Genomic DNA, 18,878 nt, shown 5'->3' on the forward strand with positions numbered 1-18,878 from the left:
AATCCATGAAGATATTTTCCCCTTTCTTTTCATATTCTATTCTTCAGTATTAGTTAGTGACCTACAGACGACAAAGTTTCCTTAGAAATCATTAATTCAATAGGAGAATTAAGAATGAAAATCCCTGTTTTTCTATAAAAAGAAAGTTTTAAGTTGGATGTGCCATTGTTTTGGAACCAAACTTCTTCACTTAGTTGTAAAGATGCACACATACAAATGAAAGTCCGTTCGTTCACATCGTGTCAACAGTATAGAAATAGAGTTTATTCATAAATCGATGTTTAGAGCTGTTAACGTATGGTAACCTTTTCAACAAAATTGTGTACAAACGATAAAACTTATATTAAAACGGTAATAAAGATGAAGTAGAGATTTCCACACAGTGATATTTTTTAATTACTTTTCTCCCCTTCTTTTTTTGTTCCTCCTTTTTCAAAACACATTGATTTTAATACAATAAGACTAGTGATAAACTATTCCGAAAAATTAGACAAAGAGATTCACCAATATACGTAAAGGAACGGCAAATAGCAATAAAATACTTTTCAGCCACTATGTAGATTTATGTACAATTTCTTTCTTAACACTTCAAACGTGGCTTAAACTAAAATTCTTAAAGACAGAAATATAGTGATGATTTGTATAATAAAAGCAAAATGACTTTCATGGACAAGATACGTTTTTATCAAAATACGAATAACTTACAATATACACGTCTAATATTCCGTACATGATTATAATTTGATGAACACTGATGAATTTTCTTTTCATGAACGAACTCTAAATGTACTATAATAAAAACGAACGATGTACTACTGATATGTCGAGTATCCACCTATATACTTTGTAACATTGCCACAGTCCTAAAACGATGAGATGCGTGTCATGTACACATATTTAATATTCCGTGCTTCTTCAAACGTTACATGACGTCACAACGGGATTAAACATCATTCGCTTGGTCAGCCACATGAGAATGATGCACTCCACTCTCGAGACAGAAATTAAATATCTAACGACGGAGAAGGCAGACAGTAATATATCAAAGTTTGAATTGTATGTGGACAAGATTCAATGGAAATACATCAATATGTTGCTCTTGTCTACCATTTTTTTGTAAATGAATTAAAAACGTTAATTTGTCTGATTGGGGTTAAATGCTTAGGATATGTACATTAGTATATATAATAGAAGTGATAATGGAATATTTCATGTATTGATAGAAAGGGATATGATTGGCTACAAAATTGGTGTTTATTGGGTTATACATTGGTAAATAAAACAGAATATTGTAAAAGACACCCCTGAAATGATAACAATAATTAAGATAATCAGAAGAAAAGTAATATAAACGAAAAAAGAGCCGCTTACAATCAAATGTAGAGTTTTCGGCAATCAAAATAAATATCTTGTCCTGTAATGAATATAACACAAATTTGGAAGACACGTGAATTGTTGCTTTCATTGAGCATACATGATAAAAAGAGACGCATTATATCAATTCAATCCCAATACTTTGTAATTTAGATTAAGTCGTGATAAACCAACAGTTTGGAAGGAAAGAAATCGATCGCTTGAATCGCTGTTAATACTTATTCGAGAAATAATGGGACAAAGTCGCCTAAATGTTTTAAGTTTACGTTACAATTCATCGAGTCCCAGCTCAAAAGATAATATAAACCATAATTTGATCACCATACTGCTAAAGAACTATCAATATCGTTTAATACAGTATATACCATCTACTACGCATCGACAATAATTATAAATCACGTATATGTTCGAAAGGTTAGGGTATAATAACATTAAAAGGAAGTGATGCGTTATCATGCCAGTATCACAAATAAATCGATTTGACTATTATTTACATAGAATAACTCTTTATCACACAAAATACACATTCAACCATCACTGAAGTTAGTGCCTCACACACCTTTGCCTTCTTCCGAAAGCTGCATTTTCTCTGTTAAAACCGTAGCCAAGAATTACAATCAATTTGTGTTATACTCTTAAAAAATCCATCGATATACTAAAGTATTATTAACTCTCTTTTGGACATGTATTTTTCTAATTTGCAACGTAGATGTTTCATTTACAGTGGAAATTCGTATCCCTTACAGATTTTCTCATTTCTCATTTCCGCACAAAACACACCTAGTTCCCCTCCACCAAAATATACCGGTTTTAGTTATCATGGTTATAACAAATATTAAATGTGACTTCCAATTTATTTAACATTTGAACGGTAATATATTTCAAAATGTTAATGCATGTGTTTAATCCTAATATACTTTTGCATGTAAGTGAGTTGGGTCTATTTCTTTATCATCTTCTCCGAATATTTAACAAACGTTTGCCTGTTTCATGCGTAACACGGAAATGAAAACATGGATAGGGGATTATTTTAAAGATAGCCGTTTATTCAATGATAGGGTATACAAAAGTTTTTTTGTCAATGAATGTCTTATTAATATTAGTTGTGTGTGTGGTTACATTCTCTGTGTAAATAACTTTCCAAGGAAAATAAAAGAGTAATTCAAAATTACTGGTAAAAAGAATTTAAAACAAATCTCGGTAACGAAGATATAAATTTATCACAACTTTTTCCTTACGTTACAAATATGCTATCATAAAATTGTATAGGATTTATTTTTGTATGCCAAATGCAGATGTCCTTTTTTTTTTTTTTTTTTTTTTCGCCAAATTTTTCCAGAAGTATTCCTCGTAATGGTAATGAAAATGGTTTTAAGATGTTCAGTCAAACCCATACATTTCCATCTTCTGTATTCAGACCCAAATACACATGTAAATCGGGGTTGTTACAACTATTGTTTGGGTCTAATTTGTTAGTGGAGTTGTGGCAACTGCTAGAGTTTCGATATTGCACTCATTATCGCCTCTCCTGATCCTAAAGTAGCCCCTCTCTCCCCACTCCGATCCCCAGGTGTTTTGAACGATCCAGTACTTTTCACCCTTCTTCGGATTGTTGCCTTTGTGGCCATACCCTACGATGGTGACAACGTGGTTAGTGGTCTCCCAAGGGTTGAATCGGTCGTACATCGGGACGTGGTGGTAAATACCCCCGCGGTAGAAGAGGAAATCATCGTAAACCTCGAAGCTGATAGCGAGAGGTCCGCTGCGGAGGAGCTCCAGGCGCATTAAGTCTTCGTTGCAAGCTCCGTAAAAGCCCCCGATGTAATGGTATTCACTGGTGCGGAATCTCCTGCAGGAGACCTGGCGGCAAGGTGCGTCGCGTTCACGGTATGGATAGCAAGTCTCGTCTACCAAGCCAAAGTCCTGACCGTACTTCCCTGTGAATAATGCAATTGGAGAATCGGTTGAATTGGTTAAGTACCGAAATGACCAATTCTGTCATTATTTCTTTGAAGGTACCTACAAGGATCGTTATTACATCAAATTAAAAAAGAGCCTTTAACACTTTCAAAAAAGCGGCAATCGAGACATATACATAATGAATAACGTATTTTTTTAGACGTATTCAACTCGTCATTTATTTCATTCACACTCCTTCAGCCAGCTACCCGGCTCTTCTGTCCTCTAAAGTATTTCCATCTCATGTCGTGTGATATACACTGATAAGATCAAACAATTATCCTTCACTGACCTGCAATTAGGTACGGGAACCCGCCCTCGCACCCTTGGGCATACTCGGAGCAGCTGACCACTTCTTGAGGGGACATCACCACCTTGACATTGTTATTGGTCATCACCCTCAGCCTGGACTCCTGTGTGGCTGTAGAGGCGAAGGCATAGCAGCTTCCGCATATTCCCTGATCACGGACAGGAGACACGTAGTCGATGCCGCCTACGTCACGCCAGTCAAATTTCTCAGGGAGATTAGAGGCCGCTGCAGGACGATAGGAGAGGTGCTAGTTTAAAATGTTAGCTTCAATTTACGTTTGAAATACATGTAGGCCTGGATCTTGAAACTTTGTGTATGAAAACTGTAAAAAGACTGGTAGCAGCATCGTGCAAATGATTGATTTTTTATGGGATATTTCGCATTCGCAGTGGACTTGGACTTTTTTCTTCTGACAAACGTCCCTTGTTATACCGGGTATTCAAACAAAAATACGAGTGACTTCTTTTCTCTCTTTTTTTGTATCTCTTCCTTCGCTATCTTTAGATACGTTTTAATTTTTGCCTTGCATTGCTTACATTTTAAAAATTAATTCAAATATATAACATACGGTGAAAAAAGGTTGCTATATTATTATTTTTACCGGAAGAAACATTTCTTTTCATAACCCTCGATGATCTAGAACTTTCCTTACTAAATGGCGGCGTTCCCGTAAACATAAGACATCTTGAGATTATGAGTGTCGCCAAGATATAGACAGCTAAGTAATCGTGATCCGACAACCATGACGTTAACAACAGTTTCCATCCTAACACAAGTAAGTCAAGTATGGAAGAAAAGAGCCCTGAAGCATTATTAAGTGATCGATAATGTTGAAAATGTTGCAGGTCCATCATTCTGACAAGGTCGTAATTAGTTTAAATGTCATGGAATTCGGTTGGCATTGGCTGTCGAACAAAGGGTGACGAGTTTTCTTTTTCTTCTTCTACTTCCTCTTTGTCGTTCCTTTCCAAAAACAATTATGCAAGACATGGAAGAGATGTTAGAGTGTAAATGAGAACTCTAGACCAAGGACCTACATGTCTAAACCAACATAAGTTACTCTTCCTAAAATCAGAAAGAGATTCATTTAGAAAATGTAATAAGAAAAATCAGGCTAGATTAAAATTAGACAGTTAATAAAACAGCCATATATTTCTAAAAACTCATTTAGAGATATGAAGATAACGACGGAGAGCAAGTGGGCAGCTTGTTCATTAGCTTGAGAAATCCTTGCCTCAATACCATTAGATCGTTCATATATTAAGGTATTCTATATAAACATGTACGGTATACTGATATGAGGCTTTTCAAGTTTTAAGATCTAATAATTTCCCCCTAAGTTATTTTGGCGTTTCAGGCGTTGCCTAATGTTTTGCTTGTGTATGGGTGTGTGTGTGTGTTTGCTCATATTCTTCCCTTGCTTCTTCCAAGTCGTGAAGTCGGTAAAACATGCCCAATCAAAGATTTCCAGGAATGTAGGATACTTCAGGATTATCTCAAGCCGATTTTCCAAGCAGTAGATGGATGTCAATCAGCCCTATGAGGATTGAGCATGACATAATTAGTAGTCATTTCTCAGTAAGAATTAGCAGGTATCATAAGAGCAATCCACCTCCGGACTAAAAAGTTCATTTACTCGGAATCAGCGGCTGAATTGGATAATGGTAAAATCAAGCTTGTACAGAGAGAGAGACTAAGGTTTCTTTTTTCTTTGTTTTTAAGAGAAGGGGAGATGCCTTTCCAAAACTACAAAGTTCTTTACACTTTGTAACTATTGGGATGTATATGTATCTTTCGTCGATGCCATACCTTTTGTTATGCAAAAAATGATTTGTATTAATATACATGTGGGGCTTTAAAGAAGGAGATATTTCATTAACTCACTTTAGCTTTTGTTTCCTTTTTAAAGTTTTTTAATTGTGAATCTTAAATGTCCTTAATTAACTAGATATCCTTTCGAATCTTCTATATCACTCTTCATCAATACGTGCCTGCATCGATAACAATGTTCTGGTGTTTTGATTCCAACGATGAATATTTTCGATGCTTTTTCATATTCGTACTAGATCATTTTCAACGCCACTTCGAAAAGAAGACTACAATGATCTTTCCTGCATTTCCCTTTTTCAGTGAGGAAACATAACCGTGATTATGAAAGTCATATCCAGGCATGATTAGAGCGAATACCCTCGCAAAGCTGTCACATGACCCTTTCCCCACCATGAGCCCATAATTCCTTCCTGGCTGCGCATCGCAGGTTTCAATATTAAAACGTACGCTGCTTGCCCATGCGTCAGGCGCACCAATGATGGTTAATCAAAAAAAACCTCAAGCATGGCGTGACCACTGCCCCTTCCGTCCCGTCCCAGCCAGCCAGTCAGTCAGACAACGTGAGTTCACTTTTCTTTTCTTTTTCCTTTCAAATCCGCTGGTACATTATTTCTCTGTAGTGTTACTTCTGCTGACTGTTATGTGACACGTGTATGACTCTTTCTTTTGATATTCCCAGTGGTTACGATGGAGCGAAACAGAAATTCCAAATGCTTGAAGATGCGCCCTAAATATTGTCGTTATTGTAAAGTTACAATAATATACATTACACCATACAATATACGCTTTAATAAAGTAATATGTGTTGATATATCCCCGTAGGGTTCCCAATTTGGCCTAAATACTACTTTAACATCATATTCACAATTAATGACGCATAGAGGTTGGCTCTCAAGGGAGAATTCGACACCATTCGGGTGTTTACCCAATAACATTTGTTGTCAGTCACCAGGATTGGCTTCATTTTTATGACCAACAGGCATTATGTAATGCTTTACATTTGTCAGCCATACCCCCACATGGTAAAGTCATTATCTTGCAAAATCAGTATCAATGCATTTTTTTCTGAGAGCCTATTATAATTAAATCTGGTAATAGTTATACCCTCATCTAAAAGTTAAACTAATAATGGAAAATGTAGCCCTGACAGCTCCAAACGTTTAAAATAAATGAGATAGAAATTGAAATAAACTTTAAAAAATATACCCAATATTCCCTAAAACTTCAAAAGCTCCTCATGTCTTTGATCTTAGCTATCGGAAAGCAGCTCAGTGAAGCTCTGCACTGATTTCCATATTTTTTTATTTTAAAAGTGGAGAATTACACAAACGATGATGAGTAAGATATTATGCAGAACCATGCAGACCGTAAAAATGGACTACCTCTGACTTTACGTTTATGCCAAGCTTAAACTTAAACAAAAATGATTCATAATGTTATCTCTTAAACCCAAACTATTCCACTATTAAGGTACCTAAACAAAACAAAACGTTTACATTGAATGATTATAGATGAAATCTTTGATTCATTTATGAAGGGGATACTAAACATTGCAAAACATTGTAAGTTCATACTGGCAATGAATTATGGGTTCATGCAACTAGCGCAATAATGATGACTTTGTTATAATTATGTAAACTTTTGGAATATATGAGCTGTATATGAAACCATTACGGAACCGTTAATGCATTAATAAGGTCCATCGTAAGAGAATTTCGGACATAATATTCATTGATACACCACAGACTTTTACTGAGTAAATTTATTTATTTCCAGAATAAGAAGGTAACGATCGAGATTTTGTGATATCATGATTAATGGGTAAAATGCATATGTCTGGAGCCAGAAGGGCGTTAACGTATATTACTGTATACAGAGTTAAAACTCTTGGGGCTCCAAAAAAGAAATGACGCAAGAAAAAAAATCCTAGTGAAACCGAATTGATAACTCATTTTCAATGTTATTGTTTTAACCAAAAGAGTTCAACCTTTTGTGCTTCAGTACTTTGGCTTGTCTATGATAGATTTAGTTATCTTCATTTGCGAGTTACCTTGGAATTTTCTGGAATATATGAAGTCACGCCGATCAAAATCATTATAACCATATCTGGAAAACCCATTTTGTGGAGAATTTGATGGGTGGCGATTAATACGAATTGTAATTCCCCTCACGCCCTACCGCCCATGGTTGCCAGTGCACAAGCGTTTTGAAATTAAAACTCGATTCCAATGTCTCGCCAAGGCACTATAATGGGTCATGAAATACTTCCGTTGGCGCTGTAATTTCATTAAAGTTAATGGTGCCCTATTTCTCTGCTTTGTGCCAGACATGTCGGACACAGCAAAACACAAATTAAAAAATCACAATTTTCACTTTTCCTCCTTATAGGCGTTCATTTTTAATGAATTAATGCCACTTCCTCAGCCAATTGTTATATTCAATTTTTGGAAGGTTTCTTCGGAAGGCATTATTTGTTTGTAAGTAAGTTAGAGTGGTGTAAGGCTGACGATGACTGTCTCCCAAACGGGCAGTAGCATACCGAATAGACCATTTTCATAATGTTATGAAATTTAATGCATAAATATTTGCTAAGTGCTAATGCATGATCCAAATTATTTAATTTACCTTTTACAACTAATCTAATTGTAATATAATGCGAATTGCGTACATTGATAGTTGCTAGATAGGGCGAATATTATGGCTTGCCCTAACTTACGAACACGGAATGTATGCAATTCGCATTTAAACAGCAATGCTTCGAATATTTAAGCAGTCCATATATCTTTTATATACCGAATGCACCCCCAAAAAAATCTACAAAGAATGTTTACCTCATTCTTCTTCTTGAGTAAAGACTGGTTAAAACATTACAGAAAATATCAAACACTGTCGGTACAGCTTCGCTGGAAAGTTGCTGAATGTTACGACCATTCGGGAATCGCACACACAATGCACTGTATTTTGTATCCGCGCTCGCACAAAGAAACTTTTTACACGTAAACCAATAGGGATTTGAGCAAAATGTATTTATGCGGCCCGTTACCCGGGGCAACGGGCATCTTTCTCAAAACTATTGACCGTAAGGCGGGCATGGCTGAAATCGCGACTCCAATTTCGACCAATCGGATGACTGGATTTATTCAACATACTAAATAGAGGCATATAATGTCCAATACTAGCTTTCCTAAGGGTTTGATTTGGGTGTTTTGGTTTGTTTACATGCAAGCCATGGCAATATGATAAAGAATTCACCTTAATACGGACAATATCCAATTATAGGGCCTACTGCCTTGATAATTCTTGTTCCAGTTATGTAGTTTGTCATTTAACTGTTCGCACATTCATAGTTTACGTACAAGGCTAATGAAATTGCCTTCAATATGATTATCCAAAAGACGTATTGGTTCTTTGTTCCTACCTTGTTTAGTGCGTTCGTCTGTCGGGGAAACGTCGGGCCATACACGCTTCCAGAGCTTGCCACCTGCCCTGCGTCTCATATCCCCGAGGGTCAGGTTTACGTAGCGGTCATAGTAGGTGGCCTTCCAAGAATCCTGGTGTTTGTTGATGCCTGGAAGCAGTAATGAATACAGATTGTTGAATTATTGTGGTATCATCGATAATCTACACGAATGTCGCATAGTCCTCAGAGTTTATGTAATGAAGTACATTAAGGTAACAGAACCCGCATACTAAGTAAGAGAAAACAACATCGTTATGTAACAATATCATTTATAACAGACATCTATTTGGATAATTTGAATTCTTGCATTTGTTATAGGTCATTATAACATCAAAATACCTTGATATCGTTTGCATATATATACAAACAACTTTTCTTCTTCTTCAAAGCACGCATGGTATGTCTTAGTGAATAATATTGTGAAAAGTCGTTTATAACGTACACCCTGAAGCATGTAAAGTGAAACAAGACCACAATACCGATGCCTTATTGCATTGCTCTGCTTTTCGATTTCAACTACTTTTTATATTATCTGGAAAAAATGAACTACTGTCCTGGGAAAAGTACTTTTAAGAATAGATCTACTGTAGTCTAAATGGAATTGAAGGAAACATACGATTTTCTTTTTTGCCGGATAAAATGCAACATAAAAATAGAAGATGAAGAATATGGATTTATTATCAAATCAAGAGACTTCTTCCAACTGAAGTATGGGTTACATTACAGTACTTAACTTGGTCCTCTTAAAGATCAGGGGCCTGTTTCACAAAGCCTTTTTTCAATGACAAATTAAAAAAAATCAGTTACAAATCTGCTGATAACCAATCAGAAGCAAGGATTTCAGTAGCTTATAACAAAACCTATCATTTGTCACTGATGACAAGTTTTGTGAAACGCCCCCTGATGTTCTTTACGCCCATTACCTTCAATGAACTTGTCGTTCCTTCGGTGAATGGCGTTTTCATCGAACTGCGTTGCAGACTCGTCAAGGTTGTTGACCTTGACGGGAGACGTACCGGTGTCGCGGAATCGCATGATCTGTTCACCTCTGAAGCAGGCCCAGTCTCCCCCATCGTCATTATGAGACCAACCGATGGTGACATTACAGTAGCTGATGACCTTCTTCTTTGAGATCTTCTCGAAGTCGGAAAAGCCGAAGAACTTGCGGTTGCGGATCACCGCTTCGTAGCCCTGGTTGTATATGAGGGTCCAAAAGCCGGTTCTTCCAACTAGAGTCGTAGAGGAATTAAAGAAGTAGGGTTAGAATATGAAGAGGTTGTTGCTGCAGGATACCTTTATTTATTTGATTGTTTTTCTTTTTCTTTTCCAACGAAAAAAAGAACCGGAGGTTGGTTAGTGACAATTTTTAAGTTAACCATCCACAAAGATTCAACGGTAATCCATTTGGAATATGCATTTAAAGTTTACTTCCATTAAGTTCATTTTATATTTCACAACAAACATCAACATGAAACTTAAAAGCCTTAAGTGAGTTGTATAAGACGATATAAACGAAATAACAATACTGATATTGACACATTATTGTACTGAGCAATTCTTATTGAGGTATCAGTATTATTTGTATTCAGCAAAATCTAATTGATACCTATTATAACTGTTATAACACATTATAAAATGCCATGGAGATATAAAAGCCATACTGTGGGCAGCGAAGGTATATTCTAAGGTTAACGCCACGTTTTTTATTCCAATTAGTCCATTTTGTTTATATAGATCTACTGATTGAAGTACTTTTACAAACGCAGAAGAAAACCAAGAAAGAAAAGGAGAGATGGGGAAGATAGAAATTGACCCAGATTATATATCTATAAACTAAGCACTGAGCACTTGAATGACATAACTTGTCAACAAGCCACCAAATGGATGCATTCAAAGCTATTAAGTGAAAGACTCGGCTCTTTTCCAATGTTTACTTTCAGATTCTGAAACAAAATCCTGGATTTAGCTCATGCTGCAATGATAATTATAAACCTTCAGGTCAGTCAGGAACCCCATGACTTTTACAAGCCGATCGCCTGTCTGATTATCAAGATATTTATGATTGGAATTACAAATTATGAAAACCGTTTACCAAACGGTGTTCATAACACTACAGTCTATTGGGGAAAACGAGTATGGTGAAACAGCTTGAATGGAAACTTGCAAACTGCGCCCTTTATCTATAAAAAAAAAATCAAAAAAAAAAAATCGATAAGTCAAGAAAATATATCGTTTTAGGAGCGTGAATGGAGTTGAGCGAACCACGCTCTTCAACTTGCCCGTGTTTTCAAGGACATTTATCATTATTAGCAGCGTAAATGGAGTCGAGCGAACCACGCCCTTCATCTTGTCCATGATGTCAAGGACATTTATCATTATTAGCAGCGTTAATGGAGTCGAGCCAGCCACGCCCTTCATCTTGCCCGTGTTGTCAAGGACATTTATCATTATTAGCACCTTGAATGGAGTCGAGCGAACCACGCCCTTCATCTTGTCCGTGATGTCAAGGACATTTATCATTATTAGCAGCGTGAATGGAGTCGAGCGAACCACGCCCTTCATCTTGTCCGTGAGGTCAAGGACAATTATCATTATTAGCAGCGTAAATGGAGTCGAGCGAACCACGCCCTTCATCTTGTCCGAGATGTCAAGGACATTTATCATTATTAGCAGCGTTAATGGAGTCGAGCCAACCACGCCCTTCATCTTGTCCGTGATGTCAAGGACATTTATCATTATTAACAGCGTGAATGGAGTCTAGCCAACCACGCCATTCATCTTTTCCGTGAGGTCAAGGACATTTATCATTATTAGCAGCGTAAATGGAGTTGAGCGAACGACGCCCTTCATCTTGTCCGTGATGTCAAGGACATTTATCATTATTAGCAGCGTTAATGGAGTTTAGCGAGCCACGCCCTTCAACTTAACAAAAATGTTTAACTGAAACATGAACTGTCCCTGGAGTCAAGGAAATGTTATAGCAGCGTGAATGAAGTATTACGAGCCACGCCCTTCATCTCAACAAAATGTTTAAGTGAAACATAAACTGTCCGGGTAGTGATGGAAATGTATCACCATTAACAGCGTGAATGAAGTAGTACGAACCACGCCCTTCTTCTCAAACAAACATAACCCGGAAATTTATCATTTCTGTATTTGAATTGGAGATGATAATAACTTAGAAATTTATCCTGACCCAATTTTGGCAAAGACACCATGATAATATGCAGGGCCGAAATTTAAAGTAATTCTTACCGATTTAAGCGAAAAGCTGTACTTCTACGCCCATTATACAAACAAACTTTTATATTTTCTCGATCGCCTTCACACCCCCCCTCCCCCCCCCCCCCCCCTGTAGCTAGACTCCTCTGATTGGCTGTATGTAAATGAGTTCATTCTGGGGTCCGGAACACTTGTGGTGAAAATAATTTGGCGCCCCGGCTTACTTTGAATCATCGGCTTATCGCGTCCGATCGGGTGGTCGCGTTACACGACCTTTAGTGAAATGAAAGCGGAAGATCATGTGAAGATGTACGTCAAGGATGCGACCTATCGTATATTTGTCGTAGGTTTTTCCAAGAGAGTCGGGTATATCAGCTAAAGGGCGAATTAATACAACTTGTACAGCCCATTTAAATAAATTACGGAATACATAACATGTCCTTGGCATGCTTACACATTTGAATAGGTGACACACAAGGCTTTTTAAATTCCATTTATAAATCGATTCTTTAAAAGTCGTTGTTTTAGTGTTTTCAGGTGAACATGAATGTACATGTATCAGACAAAAATTGTATAAAATGTTGAATACATGTTTAACACACGATTAACACATATTCGCCGTCATAACACACCCCCTCAAATTCTGTCAAGATGCGATGTTATCTGATAGGGACCTCGTACAAAGCAATTGAGGTTGACTTGTCGTTTTACGCCTGACATGACGGCCTGGCAATTAATTCACGATGCTGGGTCTACCCGCTGCGCCAACCGTTATAATTATGAGCTCAGTTTTCTGGGCTCTCTCGATGATATGCTATCTATTCCAGATGTGGATAAGGGTGTATACACTAAGTTGTCATTTAACAAAAATTATGTAATTTCGAAAATTTTCGTAGTTAATGTACTAATACAAATCTATCATATTTGTTAGAGATACTTTTTCCCTCTACAACCTTTTTTTTAAATTCGAAATAAGCCCCTCTACTTTTTTTCCCCTCTCCTTCTCCTCCTCCTGCTTTTTCTTTGTCTTTGTCTTTACTTTGGCTTTTTCCATAGTATCTCCGTTTTTTTTTTTTGCTTCCTTTAGTAGTTATTGATATAGTTTCCAACTGTAATGTTCTAGGTAACCTCACCCCGACCCATCTCTCTCTTTCTCTCTCTTCTCTCTTCTCTCTCTCCCTCTCCTCTCTCTCTCTCTCTCTCTCTCTCTTTTTCTTTCTCTGTCTGTATAGACATATGAAAAATTCAATATCTGTATATATTGATATTTTAGCATACATGTACATATTCCACCTTGTTAATTCTACCTAAACTTTTTATTCTATTTTTAACCATCTTACGTTCATTTTTCCCAATCCGATTATATAATTATGATTAGCTGCGCAATTTTTAAGATTTTGCTTTAGAACTTTCTCGGAACATGATTGTATGACCACAATTAAAATCATTGAAAGCAATTTGTGATATCCAATGTTGATAAATGTGTTAAGAAACGAAAAACTGCAGCATGCATGATAATTTTTCTATTCGTTCCTTTTCATTTAGAAGAAACTTTAATTCCAATTCATACTCTAAAACATATTAATACAAACGTTCTTTTTTTAATCGGGCTGTCATTAACATGCCTTCAACAGGCTAATATCTTTATATCATTTTTGAACTTTTAAAACAATTTATGACACGTGATTAAGGAATAATATGAACACTCTCTTTCGCTGTCTCCTGCAATTTCATTAATGGTAGTCCTGCTATGAAAGCGGAGAGATTGCGCGACCCTGTAACTATTGCTTTTAGCGTAGCATATGGCGTTCTCCGTAGACGAATGGTTCCGAATGACCTCCACCCAACTTTACGCTCTGGCTGACACTGCCCTGGTCGCTGAGGAGTGATGCAGAATATGATGATCATGAAATTGGCGGAGATGGGGTTGGGATAGAGGTGAGGGCGGGAAAATAGAGAATAGACTCACAGGGAAGGGATGAAGTGAATTGTTTGGTTTATCATGATTATACAGACGTAATAAACAGGACAGGACAAAAGATGGAGTAAATACAGATAATTCTTCGTTTTGTCCTTTTCCCCCTTCTTCTTCTTTTGAACAATTGGTATGTATATATCACAGTGAAATTTACATTTTAATGGTGATACTAATGCCTAATTTTTATCGGGTAAATACCACTCCATGTGGTGAATATCAAAGGGCAGTACTGACTATATATTAAATGCAGAACGCTTATGATTAACCTTAGAAATGGATAATAGTACAAATAGTGCTAAGGGGGCTTGTGCACTCCCTTCTCCTAATCAGATGACCAAGAGAGTGACAGAAAGAGAGAGAGAGAGAGAGAGAGAGACAGCTGAAATGGACATTTATTGCAGAGGAGAGAGGGGGAAATGAGCATTGTTTAAAAAATGACACGAGTCATTTTTGTATTCGATAACCAACCAGATTAGCGCGACCATCCCCTCCTTCACTCTGCCCGAAATAGACGATAGCGGGAATATAGTGAAAAGATGAGAGGGCCGAGAGATGAAAAAATAACAAGAGGAACGGTAAATGAAAAAGTTATGAAGCGGAAACGAGATGATAAAACAGTTTAATGGCGGGAGAATGGTGTAAAGACAAGAAGGCAAAATAGCTTAAGGATAGGATGTTAGCATTGTTAAGAGAGAAAAAATAAAGAAAAATGATTGAGGCGAAAACAAAATGATGAAACAGGATACGAGTAGAAAAAGAACGAGTAAAGTACTTATATTGCAGCGCATTTACATCTCCGGTAAAGTTTCGAATATTCGAATATAATATTGAACAGCACACGCCTTTTCTGCTTCTGGGTTAATTAGAGCGTGTTATGTCATTCACACATTTTAATTCGGATGCTAAGTACACATTTATCTACAGTAACATGTCTAACAAGACATATTTAAAAAAAGGAAAAGAAAATAAAACATAGCCTTCCACATTATTTATCGCTTTCTTTAAGAATATGTACACTTTGTTATAGTATGAAATCAAGCTTACAAAACATAATTACAATCGCATCCTCGTTATTATTAAACTATTTGAATGGAATTATACACCAAACACGTGTAAAGGTATGCCCATAGAACATCATTCTACCCTTTTTTTCATTGCTTCAGATAGTTTTTACCATAATTATGTAAATTATTGATACTTTTTGGATTTGTAATGGTTCATATAATGAGGAAGAAGTTTTGAGGATTAACAGAACAGAGGGCAACCACCACCATACCACAAACATTTTCACATAGGCCTAGGTATGTTATAAAAGTGTCAACCTTCCCTTCTCCTGTCTCAATATTACAAGAGGCAACATTAATTCATCATCATCATTCTCTAATCAATTTATTATTTCGAGATAATGTTGAATTGAATGGCAGACTCGTAGATAATTATCTCGTCAGGCCGGTCACTATTTCGGATTGATGGTCTGTATTATTGCTGGAAGAGGGACGGCTCATAAAACTCAAACAAACAAAACACAAATATGGCTATTTAATCCGGTCGCGCCTTTTGGAATCAAAGAACGTCCCAGGGCACCTTTAGCCATACTTGCTCGAAATAACAATTAAGAGTCCGTTAGTTGATCGTAACGTTTGTAATGAAAATAAAGATATAAGCTAAATTGTAGGAACTTACCAGTTTCATCGATTGCAAGGTCAGGAAATCGAAGACTCACAATCCAGGTCTTCACGGGTTTCCAGGGCATCGAACAGTTAACTCGGCTGTTCTCAGTACTCTGTCAAAGAACCGCACAAAATGCCATATGTTAACAATGTTGGCTATTTATATTTTCCATCGACGTTGATGTGCAAGACGTACACGCATATGCAATAAAATGGCTTACCTGGAACGATGAAATAGGGAAAACTAGAAGAAGACTTTTGAAATTACTTTATAACATTTAGAGCGTACATTTTAGAGTATAATTTGATTTAATGTTGATGACATGTACTGTTTATCATATAATATATAAGGCATTTTTACGAATTGTTAAAGCTTAGAATTATTTTCGTAAATTACATATAAATATATTTGTTTGCAGGTTGATGCTCCGTTTATCAGTTAGGTATGTCATAAACATGTCACCGAACGATTGATATGAGCGAATACGAACTCTCAGTCTACTACAAGGTTTAAAATACTTAACAAATTATTATGTATAAACATATTTGCGTTAAATGAAAGTAATCTATATATAACATGCATATATATGTATATGTACAATTCCAAAAGATCGTTATTAAATTATTTTTCATTTTCATAATAAGCTTTTTTGTAAAGCCAAACAAGTGTTCATCTGATGTGTATGACCACACTAGGAGCTGTGATTTTTCATCCTTTAGGTGAGTATGTCACTATTCATAGATGAAACAAAGTTAGCATTTCTCAATCTTACTGGCTTACGCATATTTTTTTCTCTTGTCTTCTTTTTCTTTATCCTCCCGTAGCTTTACTTGTGGATTTCAAGTCAATACATTTTTGGAAGCTATCTATATCTTTACTAATATTTTGGAAACCTTTACTAATACAATATAATAGCTCTTAGGAAACAAGGGAATGAATGCGACGCTTACCGGGCCCATGAGAAACTTCCATCTTCCTTCGATCTCTTCAAAGCTGCAGTTTGCAGGAGTATCGGCTCCTACAAAGGTCCCGCCTCTTGGTCCTTCCCAAGTAAGAAAAACCAGTAGGACCACAAGAGATGCCCACAGATATATTCTCGCCGAATTTGCCTTCATCGTGCACAGCATCGCGAGATATTTAATGTTCCGGCAGGGTTGGTAAAAATGGGCAACTTTGAAAGATGGAATAATGCTTCAAGCAAATGTTTCTACTTCAGCTGAATTCGGGAGACGATGGACCAGGAATCAACCATATGGTAAGGTATGAGATCGCTCCGGTCGCCGTCAACGTTGCTGAAATGGCCTGGTAGGGGACGAAAATTAGCTATATTATGATCGTTCGATGTAGCTTTATTCCTCTTTGAAGATCGCCCATGTGCGCATGCGTACCGCCCATAATCATCTTCACGTGATGTGTCTCTATATCTTAGTATTGTTCTTATTGACATCACAATGTAGGTTGGGAAAGAAAGGGCGTGAAAAGCGGTGTTCACATTAATTTATAGTGGCGCAATATGTGAGGCAATTTGAAAGATAGGCTTATAATATATTTCTTTTTGGTGAAAAACGGCAGTCATTTACACAATACGGTTTTGCACAGTCTTACCTTATTTACCTCCCATCTTTTAGTTTGGTTCTTAATCAGGGGACTTACATCACATCTCAGGTTGGGTAGGAAAGGACATGGAGTACATGGTAGTGTTCATATTCATTTCTAGGTCATGAGATATTTAAGCATTTTGATAGGCGTTTCGTCCTGTATTGAACAGCAGAAGTTAAGGTATAGAATGATGCTTACGGTTTGGCAGGGTCTCGATTGCATCAAAATGTAGGTTGACTTTGATACTGCGTGCAGAAACGATGTTTATGTATTATCTGGCGTATTCAATAGCATTTCTAAAAGACTACTTTGTGCTAATTTTGATGAAAAAAACATAGTTTATGCTATAAAAAAATTTAAAAAAAATTGGCATGGTCTGAACATTGATGAGGTTACTTCATAATTTGAATTCTGTATTGAATTCAATAAAATATATGTAGTTTGAATAGGAAAAGGCATAAAGAAGCGGTGTTCACATTAATTTTTTCCAAATTTAAGCATTTTCAAAATACAATTTTGTAGAGTTTTTGTTAATGAAAAGCAGAATTAATGTCTTATAGAATTAATGGTTTAGTATGGTCTCACTTTAGGGATTTACTTTACACCTAAATGTTAACTTTAATTCCCTCAAATATAATATAGTTTGGGTTATAAAAAGAGGTTGTGCATCCATCCATCCAAAAGATATTTGATATAGCGCCTTTTCCCTGCAGTTACAAAGCGCTGCACACACGCTGCACAATGTTTGGGCCACGTAAAAACAAAAGTTAGACACTTGTCAGAGATCAGTAAAGTATGTAGGCTGGTAATAAAGTCATTTCTAGCAGAATAGATATGACTTGAGTAGTTTCTTTAACTGGTCAACAGATGAGGCCGTCTGCACAGCAGTAGGTAGCTGGTTCCGCAGTTTTGCAGCAGCCGATGGAAAAGACAATTTACCAGCATGTCTTCTTAGAGAGACACTGAGTGCAAAAGCACTCTTTCACATTTAACATCCAGTGCATCTAAAACATATCTAAATGTTTTTTGTAAATCTGTATTCAATCAACAAGATGAATTATTGTAATATATAATTTGTGATTTGGCATGATCTCACTTGAAAGAAATTACTTCACATCTTAATTTGTTTTCTAATTACACTAGAATGTATATACATTGTAATAAAGGGTGTGAAGAAGTGGCGATCACATTGAATTCTGACGGCATTAAAATCATTTTGTAAGGCATTTTTGTGCTGTATTTGGTAAATAACAGAGACTATGATATGGTTTGACATGGTCTCAGATTCAGAACTTAATTTGCATCTATGTCATATATTTATCATTACTGCATTGTTAATAATGACACAATATTATACCATACTGTTTGTAGGAACAAGGCATCACATATATTGTTAAATATTGAACTTTGAGTATATACTAACAATTATTCAGGACATAATTTCCTGCAAATTTTATTACGCGTGTATGCTACAA

At 36.4% G+C, this 18,878-nt stretch overlaps 1 protein-coding gene across 1 annotated transcript; it reads right to left on the bottom strand.

Moving 5' to 3' along the window:
- Nucleotides 1-242: 242 nt before the first annotated feature.
- On the bottom strand, nucleotides 243-17,233 carry LOC586157 (dipeptidyl peptidase 1). The gene is made up of 6 exons (XM_785950.5): nucleotides 16,755-17,233; nucleotides 15,817-15,916; nucleotides 9,857-10,162; nucleotides 8,892-9,041; nucleotides 3,626-3,868; nucleotides 243-3,311 (listed from the first exon to the last, which is right to left on the bottom strand). The coding sequence occupies exons 1-6, from the start codon at nucleotides 16,929-16,931 to the stop codon at nucleotides 2,839-2,841; spliced, it is 1,449 nt and encodes a 482-aa protein (XP_791043.2). The 5' UTR covers nucleotides 16,932-17,233; the 3' UTR covers nucleotides 243-2,838.
- Nucleotides 17,234-18,878: the final 1,645 nt, after the last annotated feature.

This window comes from Strongylocentrotus purpuratus, unplaced genomic scaffold (assembly GCF_000002235.5).
Source record: "Strongylocentrotus purpuratus isolate Spur 01 unplaced genomic scaffold, Spur_5.0 spur5_scaffold_7, whole genome shotgun sequence".
Classification (NCBI taxonomy): Eukaryota; Metazoa; Echinodermata; class Echinoidea; order Camarodonta; family Strongylocentrotidae; genus Strongylocentrotus; species Strongylocentrotus purpuratus.

Coding starts and splice junctions, on each gene's coding strand:
- LOC586157 (XM_785950.5), bottom strand. CDS start 16,931: ATGCTGTGCACGATGAAGGCAAATTCGGCGAGAATATATCTGTGGGCA. Junction 9,042..9,856: donor GAACGACAAGTTCATTGAAG/GTAATGGGCGTA, acceptor TACTGCTTCCAG/GCATCAACAAACACCAGGAT. Junction 3,312..3,625: donor GTTCCCGTACCTAATTGCAG/GTCAGTGAAGGA, acceptor CATTATTCACAG/GGAAGTACGGTCAGGACTTT.